The sequence below is a fragment of the Phocoena sinus genome, chromosome 2 (genome assembly GCF_008692025.1).
Source record: "Phocoena sinus isolate mPhoSin1 chromosome 2, mPhoSin1.pri, whole genome shotgun sequence".
NCBI lineage: Eukaryota > Metazoa > Chordata > Mammalia > Artiodactyla > Phocoenidae > Phocoena > Phocoena sinus.
This window is the reverse complement of record NC_045764.1, coordinates 67,183,566-67,198,771: the sequence shown is the minus strand read 5'-3', so window position 1 is coordinate 67,198,771 and position 15,206 is coordinate 67,183,566. Positions and strand designations below refer to the sequence as shown.

General features: G+C 50.5%; 1 protein-coding gene across 1 annotated transcript in view; it reads right to left on the bottom strand.

Moving 5' to 3' along the window:
• The window catches only part of ITGA11 (integrin subunit alpha 11), a 141,880-nt gene that overhangs the window by 33,526 nt on the left and 93,148 nt on the right, over positions 1-15,206 (bottom strand). Inside the window, 7 exon segments of the mRNA XM_032621170.1 lie at positions 1,217-1,327; positions 2,752-2,894; positions 4,279-4,445; positions 8,794-8,924; positions 9,802-10,005; positions 10,234-10,374; positions 13,504-13,652. Of these exon segments, the coding sequence (XP_032477061.1) occupies positions 1,217-1,327; positions 2,752-2,894; positions 4,279-4,445; positions 8,794-8,924; positions 9,802-10,005; positions 10,234-10,374; positions 13,504-13,652 (1,046 nt within the window).

The following is a 15,206-nucleotide window of genomic DNA, read 5'->3' as shown; positions in this document are numbered from 1 at the left end:
TGGGAAAAATATTAAGATTCAGGGCACCCAGCTTTCCCCCTCTCCTGGCTCACTAACGAGGATTCCAGCTTTGCCAGGTCAGTATCTCCCCCTCTCCTGAACTGCATTTTCAGACAGCCTCTCTTACACATCTGTGATGCCAAATCAGGAGAAGAGGGAAGGTGTGAAGGTTGAGGGGTGGGTGGTAGGATGTGGGAGCTCTGGGAAGAGGGAGGAGCTGAGGGGGCTGATGGGGGAGAATGAGAGCAGAGAGGGGATTTTCATAAGCCTTGCTCTTGACTATACAGTTCTTTTGTGTAGGAGAAATACAGGCAAGCATGTGAGTAATTCTGAAATTGTTGTTTGCTGGCTGGATTCTATATATTGGGTTGGCCAAACAGTTTGTTTGATTTTAAGTAAAAATAAAAGACACATTTTTCACTTTCACGAAGAACTTTATTGAACAATGTATTCGTTAACCGAACGAACTTTTTGGCCAATCCAATAATTCTCAGAGACACTGCTCAGAGGCTGGACCTCGCAGGTCACGGTCTTAAGAGCATTGTGGTATATTTGAAAGTTGTTCCTAAATCCCCGGGGTTTATTTTGCCTGCTCTCCTAGCACAGCTCAGGCAGAATGGATAACTGTCTGACGTTATCTTTGTGTGGGATTTATATGGAGTTGCAGGGAGCATCTGAATATTAGATTACCAGAAAAGTCTGATGCCCTTAGAGCCAGGGATTAGAAAAGGTGGGTTTGGGGGGTGCAGAGGCAATGATGAGGCTAAAGCTACTTATTTTTGGAATACTTGGAGCAGGCTAGGAGGACTGTTTTTTCATTAGTCGATCATTCAACAAGCGCAGACTAGGCTCTAGTGGTTGAATCATTCTCTCTGGCCTCCAGTGTCCTCGTCTGTCAATGAGGGAAGTGGGCGATTGAGAACTAAGGTCCCTTCGGGTCCTGTGAATCTCAGGACCCACTCCGGGCTCACTCTCTGCTGGGGATACAGCAGCCTTGCACAGGAGAAGGCCAGGTCCTTACCTTCAAGAAATTGCTCAGCACGAGTCATAAGGAAGGCGGGGAGGAGCCTGTTGGGAATTTGCGGGGCAGGAGGTGGGAAGGTGAGGCAGGGGAAGAACTCCTTTGTGCCTGTCACAAAGCCTGGGCTTCTGGGAGGAGGCGAGGGGAGGGGGTGGGGTGTGTGTCAAAGCTGCTGCCCTGGACACCAGGACGTACCGAGACTCTGAGGGTCGTGGGCCAGCCGTCATCCAGCATGGGGCCATAGTCGGGGTCCTCCAGGGAGTACTCGACGGAGAAGGTCACTGGCTTCACGTAGTCCGCAGTGTCCTGTGTGGGAGATGAGAACGGGGTGAGGACAGAGGGAACATCTGTGTCATGGCCAGGACCACTGAGAGAACTTCTGCCTCCCGAAGCTGGGAGCCCTGAGCGTGAGTCCATGGAGCTTTAGCGTCCGTGAGTGCACGGAGGTTCCCAGATGGGTCCGTAGCAGGAGTGTTGCTCCTGGAAAGGGCCCTTGGCTCAGCATATGCCAACCCCTCTGCCTGCATGTTTCACCACCTCCTGCTCGTCCTTCAAGGCTGGGAACCTGTGTCCCCAACACCCCGGCCTCTAGGAAGCCAGGCAGCACCTCACCCCCACACTCTGTTCAGACCTGTTACTGACACACTTACGTGGCATCCAAACTACCTGATTGTGTGTCCATCCTCCTCTCTCTGAAGCCTCTTAGCACAGTCCTAGCGCTGTGACAAGGCTTAATAAATCAATGAATGAACAAAGTTGAACAAAATAGCGGCAATCCAGGGGATGCTTAGAGCTGCCTAAAAAATCCCCCAATCCCCCCCGCCCCCACCATGGAACCCAAATCTTGACACCAGTGGCTTCCTTGTGTTAAGGCAATGACTTTCAAACTTGAGCTTGCATCAGAATCCCACCCTGGGAGGGGGCGGGGGTTAAAACACTGAGTCCCATCCTGAGAGTTTGATTCACTAGGTCTGGAATGGAGCTTGAGAACATGCAATTCTAAAAAGTTCCTGGGTAATGAAGATGCTGCTGGTCTGGGGACCACACTTTGAGAACCAGCCCGTAGACACATCAGAGGGGCAACACTATTAACAGACACCAGGACTTCTTGTTTCTCTGACCTTTGCCCAGTGACTATTGTGGTCAGGTGGGCTCTGAGTGTCCCCTGCCTGTGTCTCCGAGGCTGGAGCTGTGGCTGGGTGTCTGCAGTTTCTGGGTGGATGCACCAGGCCCCCACTGGTTCTCCCGCTCTGCCAGTCTGGCATCTCTCTCTTCCTGCACCCAAGCCTGTCTATGCCACTGGTCCACCTTACCTGGTCTTCATTATTAGCTGATGCCTACTTATCCCTTCCTTCTGAGCCATGGCCCCGGCTGGCTGACCGCCATCCTCTCTGCTAGACATCATTGAGCCCACCTCCCTCCTTGAATTTCACCCCCTGCTTAAGAAATGGTGGGCATCTGAGAGCTGGCAAAGAAGAGATTTCAGAGGAGGGTACAGTGAGGTGGGAAGTAGTGTGTCCCAGTGGCCTTTGCTCTGGGGCATGAGTATGGGATGGCCAAGGTCCAGGACACTGCCCCCTTCCTGGCCTCCTGAGGTCTGCTGGGGGCTCAGAACCAGCCTGGCACCAGCTGAGCTCTCTGCCTCTCCCACGGCAGCACCTCGCCCAGCTCCGTCCCCTTCCTGGAGAAGCTTGGGCTCTGTGGGTGGGGCCGCTGGGCATCTGGCTCACCAGGACATGGAAATTGATCCGCTCACAGTGTTCCTGGCTGGAGGAGAGCAGGGCAGCTCTGTTGGTGTACCGGTCCCCGCCCTCGTCCAGGTGGGCCCGCGGCGTGTACCGCCTCTCATCCATGGTGGCATTATACCTGATGCCTAGAGGAAGGAGAGGGCAAGCCATGGAGGTGGAGGCACATTTCCATTGAAGACTGTTTGCCTCTCTTTAAAAATAGCCTTTGGAAAGTCATCCTCCTCCAGGAAGCCCTCCAGGCTGGCCAGGGGAAGTGCTGCTCCTCTCCCCTCACAAGGCTCAGTGTAGGCAGGAAACTCCCACACAGGGAGCGAGCGATACAGTGAGAAAGGGTAAAGGAAGGAACTAAAGGAAGAGGGAGGCAGAAGGAGGAGAAAAGAAGATGGAGTTGACAGTAAGGGATAAAGAAAGAGGAAGAGATGGAGGGGAGAGTGAATGCAGTGGAAGAGGAGGGGAGACAGGACGAGGGGTCAGGGTGATGCTTCCATTTGAGCCACTCCTGGCATCAACACACCTCTCCACCTCTCCCATCACCTTCCCGGGCCTCGCCCTCGGCTCTAGGATCCCATCAGGTCTGGGTCCGAGCCTCTGCAGGTGGCAGTTCCCATCACACTAGGGAGGGCTGGCCAGGTCCTGCCCACCAGCTCCTCAAACCTAAGGCTGTTCTGGGGTTTAAGGCCTGCAGCCTCCTCCCCTTCAACTAGGCTGATCTTTTGCTAAATGCTGGAAAGGCTCAGCCCCTTCTCCGGTACCCCAGCAGCACTCTGGGTGCACAGGTTCTTGGCATCATTCTCCTATCATAGAAAGAAGCTGAAAGAAGGACACAAGCACCCAGATCTGCCTTTGTTCTCATCTTCCTTCTGGGACACCCGTTTTTTAATCATCTGGTCGGTCCTGCTCCTTGGCTGAGATGCTCTCTGTGGTCCCAATTTCCTGCACAAGTCTAACCTGGTGCTGGAACCTGTAGCTGCCACTTGCTGGGGCTGCCTGGGCCCAGGGCTGTCATAAGCAGGTGTCTGATCCCAACCTTGGCTGGGAGTGATGGACCCTCAGAAGGAAACTGCCCTGCTGTGGACTCACACCTACTCTGAGCAATGACCACTGCTACTCGGGTCTTCATCTGCCTGACCCCCTGGTTACTAGCTCCCCCTCCTGTGTCTGACTCTTTCTCTGAATCCGACTTCACAGCTTCCACACCCCAGACTGTTCCACTGCTTCCAGTCCCCTGTTCTGATCCAAACACTGTCTCTGACTATTTTCTGCTTCCCCAACCTCTCCCACGTTGGTCACCACTGCTCACTGCCATCCTCACCTTGGCATGAGATCCCCTCCCTGCCCCCTGGAATCAGAGCATTGAATGGGCATCTAGAAGTCATCAAATGTGGCTCTAGGTGTGACACCTGGCACTTAAAACCCATTTCAGCAAAAGCCCAGGTTTAGAAACAGAGCGAATGCAAAGCCCATGGGGGAGAGATTGGAGCTGGGGAAGTGGGGAGGGGGTTGATTTACCGACTGTTGAAGTTTGGTAATGAGGTGCCAGGAGGACGGGTGTGAAGCAGAGGAAGGCGGCCAGGCAGGTGGCGTCTCTGCCGCTGCGTTTGCAATCCCTGTGAAAGATGTTGATCTTGGATGGCTCAAAGTGGAGGCTGGCATTGATCTGAACCACAGGGCGGGACCTTCAGGAGGAGGGAGAGAAGCAGGGGTTGGGTGGGGTACAAGACTGCTTGCTCTGCTGGGACCCAGGGAAAGGTGGAGAGCCAGATGGAACGGGATCTGTAAAACCCCCACTGGGAGTGAGGCAGTGGTGGGGCATGCAGGGAGGGGGTCCAGGTGTCACAGGATTGGGCAAAAAAAGTGTACAGGTGGATGAAGGGCAGGCTAAGCAACCTCACAGCCCCTTGAGGCAGCCCTTCATCATTTTCCTAGGGGCTGTGCTTGCTGCAGACCATACTGACATCCTTTTGCCTTCTCATCACTTCAACCCTGCATGTACATCAGAGTAATCTAGAGAGCTTTAAAAAATCCTGATGCCCGAACTAGAACAAAACATTTTAAAATTTGTATGGAAAAACAAAAGACCCCCCAAAAGCCAAAGCAATCCTGAGAAAGAAAAACAGAGCTGGAGGAATCAGGCTCCCTGACTTCAGACTATACTACAAAGCTACAGTAATCAAAACAGTATGGGACTGGCACAAAAACAGAAATACAGATCAACGGAACAGGATAGAAAGCCCAGAAATAAACTCACACACCTATGGTCAATTAATCTATGACAAAGGAGGCAAGAATATACAATGGAGAAAAGACAGTCTCTTCAATAAGTGGTGCTGGGAAAACTGGACAGCTACATGCAAAAGAATGAAACCAGAACATTCTCTAACACCATACACAAAAATAAATTCGAAATGGATTAAAGACCTAAATGTAAGACCAGACACTATAAAACTCTTAGAGGAAAACACAGAACACTCTTTGACATAAATCGCAGCAATATCTTTCTGGATCCACCTCCTAGAGTAATGAAAATAAAAACAAAAATAAACAAATGGGACCTAATTAAACTTAAAAGCTTTTGCACAGCAAAGGAAACCATAAACAAAACAAAAATACAACCCACAGAATGGGAGAAAATATTTGCAAAAGAAGCAACCGACAAGGGATTAATCTCCAAAATATACAAACAGCTCATGCAGCTAAATATCAAAAAAACAAACAACCCAATCAAAAAATGGGCAGAAGACCTAAATAGACATTTCTCCAAAGAAGACATATGGATGGCCAGAAAGAAGTTCAACATTGCTAATTATTAGAGAAGTGCAAATAAAAACTACAATGAGGTATCACCTCCCAACAGTCAGAATGGCCATGATCAAAAAGCCTGCAAACAATAAATGATGGAAAGGGTATGGAGAAAAGGGAACCCTCCTACACTACTGGTGGGAATGTAAATTGGTACAGTCACTATGGAGAACAGTATGGAGGTTCCTTAAAAAACTAAAAATAGAACTACCATATGATCCAGCAATCTCACTCCTGGGCATATACCCAGAGAAAACAATGATTTGAAAAGATACATGCACCCCAATATTCACTGCAGCACTATTTACAATAGCCAAGCTATGGAAGCAACCTAAGTGTCCATTGACTGATGAATGGATAAAGAAGATGTGGTACATATATACAATGGAATATTACTCATCCATAAAAAAGAATGAAATAATGTCATTTGCAGCAACATGGATGGACCTGGAGATGATCATACTAAGTGAAGTCAGTCAGAGAAAGATAAATATCATATGATATCACTTATATGTGGAATCTTAAAAAGTGATACAAAGAAACTTATTTACAAAACAGAAACAGACTCACAGACTTTGAAAAAACATTTATGGTTACCAAAGGGGAAAGGTGGTGGGAGGGATAAATTAGAGGAGTTTGGGATTAATATATACACACTACTACATATAAAATAGATAATCAACAAGGACCTACTGTGTAGCACAGGGAACTCTACTCAATATTCTGTAATAACCTACATGGGAAAAGAATCTGAAAAAGAATAGATATATGTATATATATAATGGAATCACTTTGCTGTACCCCTGTACAACATTGTAAATCAACTATACTCCAATATAAAATAAAAATTAAATTAAAAACATCCTGATGCCCAAGTTGCTCTCCAGGTCAGATCCAACAAGAATAGGCATCACCATGTCTTAAAGCAGTGCTTCTCAGATTTTAATACATTTGCGCATTTCCTGGGGCTCTGGTTAAAATGCAGATCCAGCATTTCTAGCAAGCTCTCAGGTGATGCTAGTGCTGTTGGTCTCTGGACCATACTTTGGACAGCGTGGGTGTTAAAGCACCCCAGGTGATTCCAATGTGCAGCTAACATAGAGAATAACTCATTGTTCTAGAGACCTGCCCCCACAGCCATCCATCCCAACACTGTCCCATCCAGGCAGCCAAGGAAATGCAAATGTACACTTCTATTGTCTAAGTCAATCAGAGTTAGGGAAGGGAAATATTGCCTCTCCAAACTATGCATTTATGTAGAAAGAAATAAGTGTAGTGTGTTTTAGATGCTTCAGACTTTTAGCGTGATTATGTGTGCTAATACTCTGCTCTTCGTAGTGGAAGAGGGATGGCGCCTCCTCTGTACTGTGGAGTGAGAAGGACGGGTTTGAGTCTTGGCTGCACTGGGCAGGTCCCACGATCTCTCTGATGGGGAATTGTGAGAACCAAAGCAGGTAAGTGAGAACGCCTTCTGTTTGGAAACAAACACCTGAGAGTCTTTAAAAATTACTGCTGCCTGGGCCCCTGCCCTAGAAATTCTGCTTTCAGTGGTCTGGGTAAAACCTGGGCAATGAGAGTTTTAAAAGCTCCCAGGTGATCCTAAGGGTAGTCATGTTTGAGATCCATGGAGTTTGACTATGAAGTCTTCCCAGAGGGCTCCAGCCCACAGTTTCGGCACTACTCAGGTAGCATTTAGGTTTAGACCTCACAAGCTAGGGCTTGACTGAGTCCTTTCTGTGAGACTGATTCTTTTGATGTATGTGTGCATATAACTTGCTTCCAAGGACGTAGTTTATGTGTCACCCTACAGACCCCAGAGGCCATGTCTACCCTCTACCCTGGGTCTTGTTCACCTGAACTGCAATGCAGTGCGTACATTTAGCCCAAGCTGCTGTTGCTACCAAAGACCTAAGAGCCCCACCTGCAGAGCAGACCTTCAAGGAGAGGCCGTGGAGCCGGTGTTGGACCCGCAGAGACCCTGCTTGCCTAGAGGGCCAGGGGACACCACCTGGAGGCGTGGGGCAGCTGATGCTTTGGCCATGACACAGGGGGACATAAGGAGCCCGCAGATACGCTGCTCCCCATTGCTCCCCTAAGGGACTGTTGCAGGAAGCAGAGGCTGTATTCCTTCCTCCTCTCTGGAGATGCTGGAGCAGGGAGCTGCCCCAGGCGTGAGGCTGCAGCTCATTCAGTAACTAACGACCTCTCATATCTCTCTCCTCCCTTCCTGTTTCGGTTTCCCTTGACCCTCACTTCCGTCCCTGGGGCTGAAGCCCCTTCCAGGGCGCAGGCGTAGAAGGTTTAGCCTCAGGCTCTGTTTTCTTGGGAACTTGGACTAAGACGTTTCCCGACTGGATCGTAATATTCTTGAGGACCAAGAACATGAAGATTCTCCCTGTGAAGTCATAGGATATCTCTGTTTAATGTCTTTCTTAAGTTGTATGAAAAATGTGATTGCGTTTATATAAAATTATATGCAGGTGGAAATAGGCTGGTAGGGAAATATACCAAAATGTTAATAGTGGTAATGTTAAGGTGATGAAACTCTGAGTGATTTATTTTACAAATTTTCTTTAAGTTATTGTATTTATAATGAAAAGTATCAACATATAAAAAACTAGCTCAAATTAAAAATTTTTTTGGTTCAAAAAGTGTCTGACACATCACATGGTAAAATATTTAGATGGACTTTTAGAAAGCACCCCGCCCCCCTTTTTCAAAGCTGTAGACCATTGCTAAGTAGAGACCCTAAGTGCAAATGTATGACAAATATCTGATGGAATGGTGCAGAAATGAGGCCCTGAAAAAGGAAACCAGGGGTCAGATGGGGTTTGGAGGAAAGAAATCCTCTCTCACACTGGGGTAGAAGGGAGAGCCTCCCAGCTGATGAGAATATCCTCAGTCTGTCCTTTGAAGTAGCTTTAGAAGCTGAGTGGAAGAAATGACCAAGTAGCCAGAACTTTTAGGAAAAATTCTAAGAGGGGCTTTTTGCCACTAAATTGCTCTAAAAGCTTAGCAGTCCACTAAGAAGAGGGATTTGGACTTCAAAATAACTTACAGTGATTCCATGAAAAGGAAATTTGTAGTCGCAATGGGATAAGAACAGGGTGCATTTGGCTCAGTGATTAAAGACAAGAGACAGAGATCCTAAAGCGTATCTTTTAAACCCTGTATCCATCATGACACTCAGGAGAGCCCAAGAGTCGAGAGAAACGGGGAACCAACCACAGAATCACGGCGTTGCCAAGGGCGCCCACAGCCAGGTCCACAAGCCCATCCTCGTCGAGGTCCAATTGCCCATGGATGCTGCAGCCAAAATACTGGAGGCCTGGAGCCAGCTCTGAGGCAGCGATTCTCTGCAGGGAGGGGAAGGAAAGAGCTGGGCATGGGCACCCTAAGGGGTAGATACAATTGGGAGCCCTGGAGACAGCCTGTTTGAAATCATCAGGAAGCTTCCCCGGCCCAAAGCTATCTCCTCTCCTGGTCCATTATGGCACCTGAAATTCCTGCCATTAAGTCATTCTTTTAGATTAAAATAGTGTGTCATAAAAGTGTTCCCCACTGAAGAGGGAAGGGGGAGGGGCAAGATAGGGGTAGGGGATAAAGAGGTACAAACTATTATGTATACAATAAATAAGCTATGGGGATATATTGTACAACACAGGGAATATGGCCAATATTTTATAATAACTATACATGGTGTATAACTTTTAAAAATTGTGAACCACTGTGTTGTAACTTATATCGTACATCAACTACACTTCAATTTAAAAAAAAAAAGAATCCCGCACTGGGTGTAAATACACATCACCTGGCAGGTAACCCACCATTATCTCTAACTGTGGTATATCTTACTAATAAAATAGGTAGGCAAAAGTGATGACCTGAGGGGACTTGGGATGGGTCACTTTTAGGAAGAGCACTGTTTCCAGCCTGAGGCACTTCCAGAGAAGAGGAGCCCAAACTGGCATTCTCCACATGTAGTCAATTGCATGAATACACATGAGGGCCAGTGAGGTTCCGGGTCCTTGGGATTGTGTTGCTGTTGCTGGGGAGATAAAGTTAAGCAGGGTGAGGGTATCCAAAGGGGTGATGGGAAGGGCTTGAAGACAAATGCACCCATTTCAAAATTTCGATTTGAGGCAAGTTCCCTTTTCCTGTGTGAGGACAGGGCGTGAGCTACCAGGACTCCAAGTCCTAGCTCCATCCGTCTACCAGGGAGGGGGGCATTACCTGCTTCGGTGTCTTTAGGATGTTGCCCTGGAAGCCATGGAAGATATAGATGACTCCTCTGTGGTTGTCCTCCAGAGGGGCTCCCACCACCACGTCGTTGTAGGAATCTTGATTGAGGTCCTGAACCGAGGCAATGGAGGAGCCGAATCGGGCATTCTGGTAACTGTGGGAATCCTTCAGTGTTCCATCGTAAACAAACCGGTTCTGCGAAACCAGTGTCAGGAAAAGGCTCAGGGGGACTTGGCAAGGGCTCTCTGGGTCGTGAGCCCCTCTGGCCTGCAGCATCCCCTCTGCGTTTCCCCATTTCTCTCCTGCTATATAAGCCCAATGACAGAAGAGGTTCCCATCCTCCCCTGCTCCACAGGTGTGGACACCTGATCAAGGCAGGGATCAGGTGCCCCTGGAAAGCTAGCCAGCCTCCACGCTCCGTACCTGTCTCAGGTTGTAGATGTACACCCTGCCCCGCTCTCCGCCCTCGCTGAAGTACATGGGTGCGCCCACCAGCAGGACATCAGTCACACCGTCGCCATCGACATCCACTGAGGTGATCTCGCTCCCGTAGTAAGAGCCTATCTGCGGCACAGGGATGGGGAGAGGGGCGTGGGGCTGGGCTACTGGGAGGCCTCTGCTCGTCAGTGGATGGAAACTGAGGACAGCCTTTGACTCGGAATTTTTGCCGCACAAATGAGAAGGCCCCTCCCTCTTTTCTCCATCCCGCCCCCACTCGGCTTTCCATTATTTAATTTTATTGATTGACATTTATTCTGTAAGTGATACATTATAATGGCAAAAAGTGAGCAAAATAAAAGCAACATATGAAGAAGAAAATAAAAGTCACCCACGGTCCCAACAACCAACTATACCATGGATGTTTCAGTATATTTTTCCTCTGGACCGTTTTCTCTAGGGTGTGTGTGTGTATGTGTATGGTTTTATTTTTACAGTCTGGGATCAGACTGGATGTATAGTTTATATATTCTGATTTTTAAAATAAAACAATGGATCATGAGTATTTTCTCCAACGTGTTATATTTTTTTCCTACAACATGATCATTGGTGATTCTCTAATATTCCGAATTACACGTGCGCCAAATGTATTTAATCAATCCTCTGTTGCTGGACATTTAGCTCACGTTCAATTTTTTATATTCCAAATACTCTGGGCTTAGCACCTTGGGTGATAACTTATGATTTCTTTTCAGTATTTGAGCACTTACTGTGTTCCTCTCCCACCATGGGTGCCGTGTTCCCCACTTCAGTGAGGGCACCATCTGACCACTCGGTTAGAAACCTAAGGGTCCTCCCTGGCTCCACCCTCCACCTCTCCCGCCTGCAGTCTCCCCGCAAGTCCACCTGGTGGATGCCAAACATGTCCCGAATCCATCTACTTCCCGCCTCCTCCGATGCTTCTCCCCTATGTGAGGCACCTTCCAAAGCCCCACCCCCTCCAGGATGGCCCCTCCAGCCCACCACTGCGGGGAGCTAGAGTGGCCTCCAGCAGCTGACCATGCCGCTTCCTTGCTTTGGGGGAAAATGTCCAAACTCTTCAGTGTGACCTTCCTAGACCAGCCTCTGTCCCCTACCCTCTGGCTCCCACATCCCCTCCCGACATACCAAGTGATTTCTCTTCTCCAAAAGCCCCCCGGCTCCAGCTAGGCTCCCAGCTTCCCCCTGCACACACTTTTCTCTGACCTGTACCCTCTCCCCTCCCCTCTCTCCCGGTAATGTCTATCGTCCTTCAGGTCACTGCCTGGTAGAAGCACCCCTGCCCTTCCCTACTCCACTCCCTGCAATGGTCCCTCCTCCATGCTCCCCCAGCCCCGGCTCCCTCCACCAGCGCCTCTGGACAGTGGGAGCTGTGCCTGTCCTGTTCCCTCCAGGCGTGGGTGCCCTGCCTGGCATGCAGGAGGTACTCAGTAAATGTTTATAGGAGCGAGGGGTCGCTCAGGAAAGAAGAGGAGCCCTTCCCAAGGACAGGCCCTGTGTGAGCCGCTTTACAGCCTCAGGTTAGCTTGTGTGAGTCTCACGTTGTCTTGGGAGAGATTATCGTCCTTATTTTACAGGGAAGGAACTGAAGCTCAGAGAGTTCAAGTCACTTGCCCAAGGTCAGAAGGCTGGTCACAGCCAAACTGGGTTGGAACTCTGATCCATCTGACACTCAAGCCAATGATTCTCCCTCCCTGGCTTAGGGTGTCTTCAGAAGAAATTTATCCTCAAGCATTAAAAGCTTTTAACTGAGGAGAAGGATAAAAATACAGAAGAGGGAAAAAGGAAATCCTAAACACGGGGTGGGGGGGAAGAGATGTGCCCACATGAAATAATTAAGAGGCAGACAGAGAGCAAAGAGGGAGGCGGAGGGAGACCCTGTCTAAACATGTGGCCTCAGCTATGTGGGTCATGGTGATTTGGAATCAACTTAACTTAGCTGCCTTCAGTGCTGTGGTTTCTCATTTGGATGTTGGAGATGGAACCAGGCAGTATAAATGTCATAAATTCATCAGCGAATTCCCTTCAGCTCTCAAGGTCTAGCCTAGGGTTCCCAACAGAGCCAGCCCTGGGTAGAGTGTGGGCGGGCAGGGTGGAAGCTGGGGCCAGAGCAGTGCCCGGGTTCGCCAGTGCCCTGGGATGGGAAGAGGAATGGTGGAAGGATGGCTCCCTGTAGCTAGAGGGATTTAGGTTTGACCCGGTGAAGAGCATGTCCTCATGGTGACAGGTCAAGGGTAGTAGAAAACGCAGGAGACAGGGCTGTTCCCAGGCTCTGGAGGGCCGGGGGTGAGCCAAGAATAACAATAATGGCCTGGGCAGGGCTCAGCTCAGGTCCAGGGTACTATGGATGCTGGATGCTGCCAGGCCGGAGGGGCCGTGGCCTGGTTTGGGGATTGTTGGGGGTCAGGAGGTAGCATAACGTAGAGAGCCCCACCAAGAGTCCTGGATTCTGAACTTGACCCAGCCGTGAATCTACCCTATAACCTTGGAAAAGCTACGTTGCTTCTCAGGACCACAGTCTTCCTGGGCTATTGAAATGACTTGGATCAGAACCCTGTTTTCTGATCTTTTCACCATCATTGACTCTTATCATAGCTTTCCAGCTTGCATTCATGACCATCCAACACAAGACTCTTAGCAGCACAGCCTGGTTGCCCACCACATCCGGGGCGGTGACATTGGCAGCCGTATCGTTCTGAATTGTGCCCATTCCGGGAAAGGAAAGAAGTTGGCATCTTGGTAAACCCGTGGGGCCGTGCTATGGGTGGAGGTATGACTCCTCTCACTTCTGGTAGCACCAAGGTGGCTTGAGGAACATGAGTGCCCCTTCAGGATGCCTACGGGCCCTGGCAGCCCAAGCTGGGAGGCTATATAGCCTGGATGCTGTCTCTGGCCCTGAACTCCAGACATGACCAGAAAGAGGCTGGTAGTTGGGGGCAGAGGTCGGGCCAAGGCACCAGAGACAAGGGCTCCGTGAAGTGCGGGCTAGCAAATTCTCCTGGGTTCTTTTGCTGCGGCAGGGACCAGGCCTGCCTTCCTGGGGAAGGAGCATCAGCTCTAAGGTGGGTGTGAAGGAGGCATATACCCCCAACCAGGAAGGACGTTTGTGGGTCTGGGGACAGTCCTGAGAGGGAAGAGCTGAGCTGCAGTCCCCTCCAGCCCCACCTTCCCCTCCGTCCCACCCGTCTGCCCTGCCCCCAGCCTCCCCTGCGTTACCTGCTCACCCTGCAGGGCCTGGTGGATGGTGAGACTCCGGTTGTCGTGCATAGTGAACAAGATGACTTTGCCTGTGTGGTTGAACCGGGGGGCTCCGGCCACATACACCCGCCCCTGCCTGGAGGACACGACCGATGTGACTGTGTACCCTGCCACGGGAGAAAACAGGCTGTGTGTGGCTCAGCTGTGCCACAGGACTGGCCGCTGAACGGAGAGCATTCAGACCAGGCCGAGCAGATGTGATACCACAGGGCAGTAGTTCCCAGGCGCAGCTGAGGAGGCCTGGAAGAGGCAGGGCCGGCGAAGGGTGGGGAGAACTCACTGCGCCCACCCCCTGCTTGAAGGCATCAAGGAAGCCAGGTGGGGCCACTACTAGGCATTGCTGACCTGGAACATGCATATCACATGCTTCACCTGCCTCACAGGTGAGTGCATGATGGAACAGGGAGGAAAGAGAAAGGCAAACCCTAGCCACATTTCTTTTTATATTGGGCAGGCTTTGTTTTTGATCCCCACCAATAGTCTCTCTGGGGATCAACCAGTGTCCTCTTCATTGCCGGAACCCCCTGCTAAGTGGTCCACCGAAAACTGAAGAGTTGGCTGTGCAGAGGCGAGGAACTGCTCCGCTCGGGGCATTTAGGTGGAGTCTCAGGGACTCCTGCAGCCCCAAAGCTTTGCAAACTCAAAAGAGGGAGTGACTAGGCTTCTTTCAGTGCACTCAAAAGAGAAAGAGATGGAAACCCAGAGGCTCTTTGGGAAAGGCCACCAATCTGTGTTCTTGGGATCTGTGTCTGATCACTGTGACCTTCCAGTCGAGCGCCCAGCTCTGGGGAGTGACTGTGTAGCATCTTCAGGCAACTCTCCTGAAAGTGGGGCCCCGGAAGGTGTGCAAAGCCGAGAGTCCCACTTTCTGCCAGGCAACTGGATCATGGATCCCAGTTTTCAGATGGGTGTCAGGCCTTGTTGGCAGTTCCTGGGCAGTTTCTGGGGGATGCATGTCTCCTTCTGCCATGTGTGCATGTCTGCGTGTGTGTGTGCGCGTGCGCTCGTGCCCATGCACATGCGTGCGCCTGTGTGTTTGTGGGTAACACTGTCTCTCGGGTCACCGGTTGCTTCCAGTCTGGCTGCGGGATGCAGAGGAGCCGATGCAGTGGCCGGGAGGGTGGGTGCAGTAGGGTGGGCTACTCTGGTTCCAGACACACCGTGTTTGACTCTTGGAAATGTATTCTGGGAAGTGGAGCTCGAAAGGTAGGTGAGACCAAGATATCCCATGGCGGGTGGCTAACGTGGCCGTGTATGTTAGGGTAGGGTGGGGTTAGGCTTGTGGTGCGCAGCAAAGGTTTCTTCTGAGTTGAGCGCCCAGTGGCACTACTGGAAATGTTCTCAGTTGGCCCTGGGCAGTCGGGCTTCCTCAGAAGGAGGGACAGTGGTGGTGGGAAGGTCTTGGGGGCTGAGTGTCCTGGGGGCAGGCGTGGGCTGACTCTCAAAGCTCCAAGCTGCACTGAGAGAGAGCTTCCTGCTTCCCAGCCGTCTGCTGGCAGTGGTTTCAGTTCCCATGTGGCTCCTTGACCAGCAGGCGGGGCCCCCCAGAAAGCTGGACAGCCTCCCTGAAGGGCTGACAGGAGGACCCATGGCCCGAAGTCCATAAGCTTCCCCAGTGTGGAGGCGGAGAGCCTGGCCGGCCTGTCTCCTTCCCCAAACTC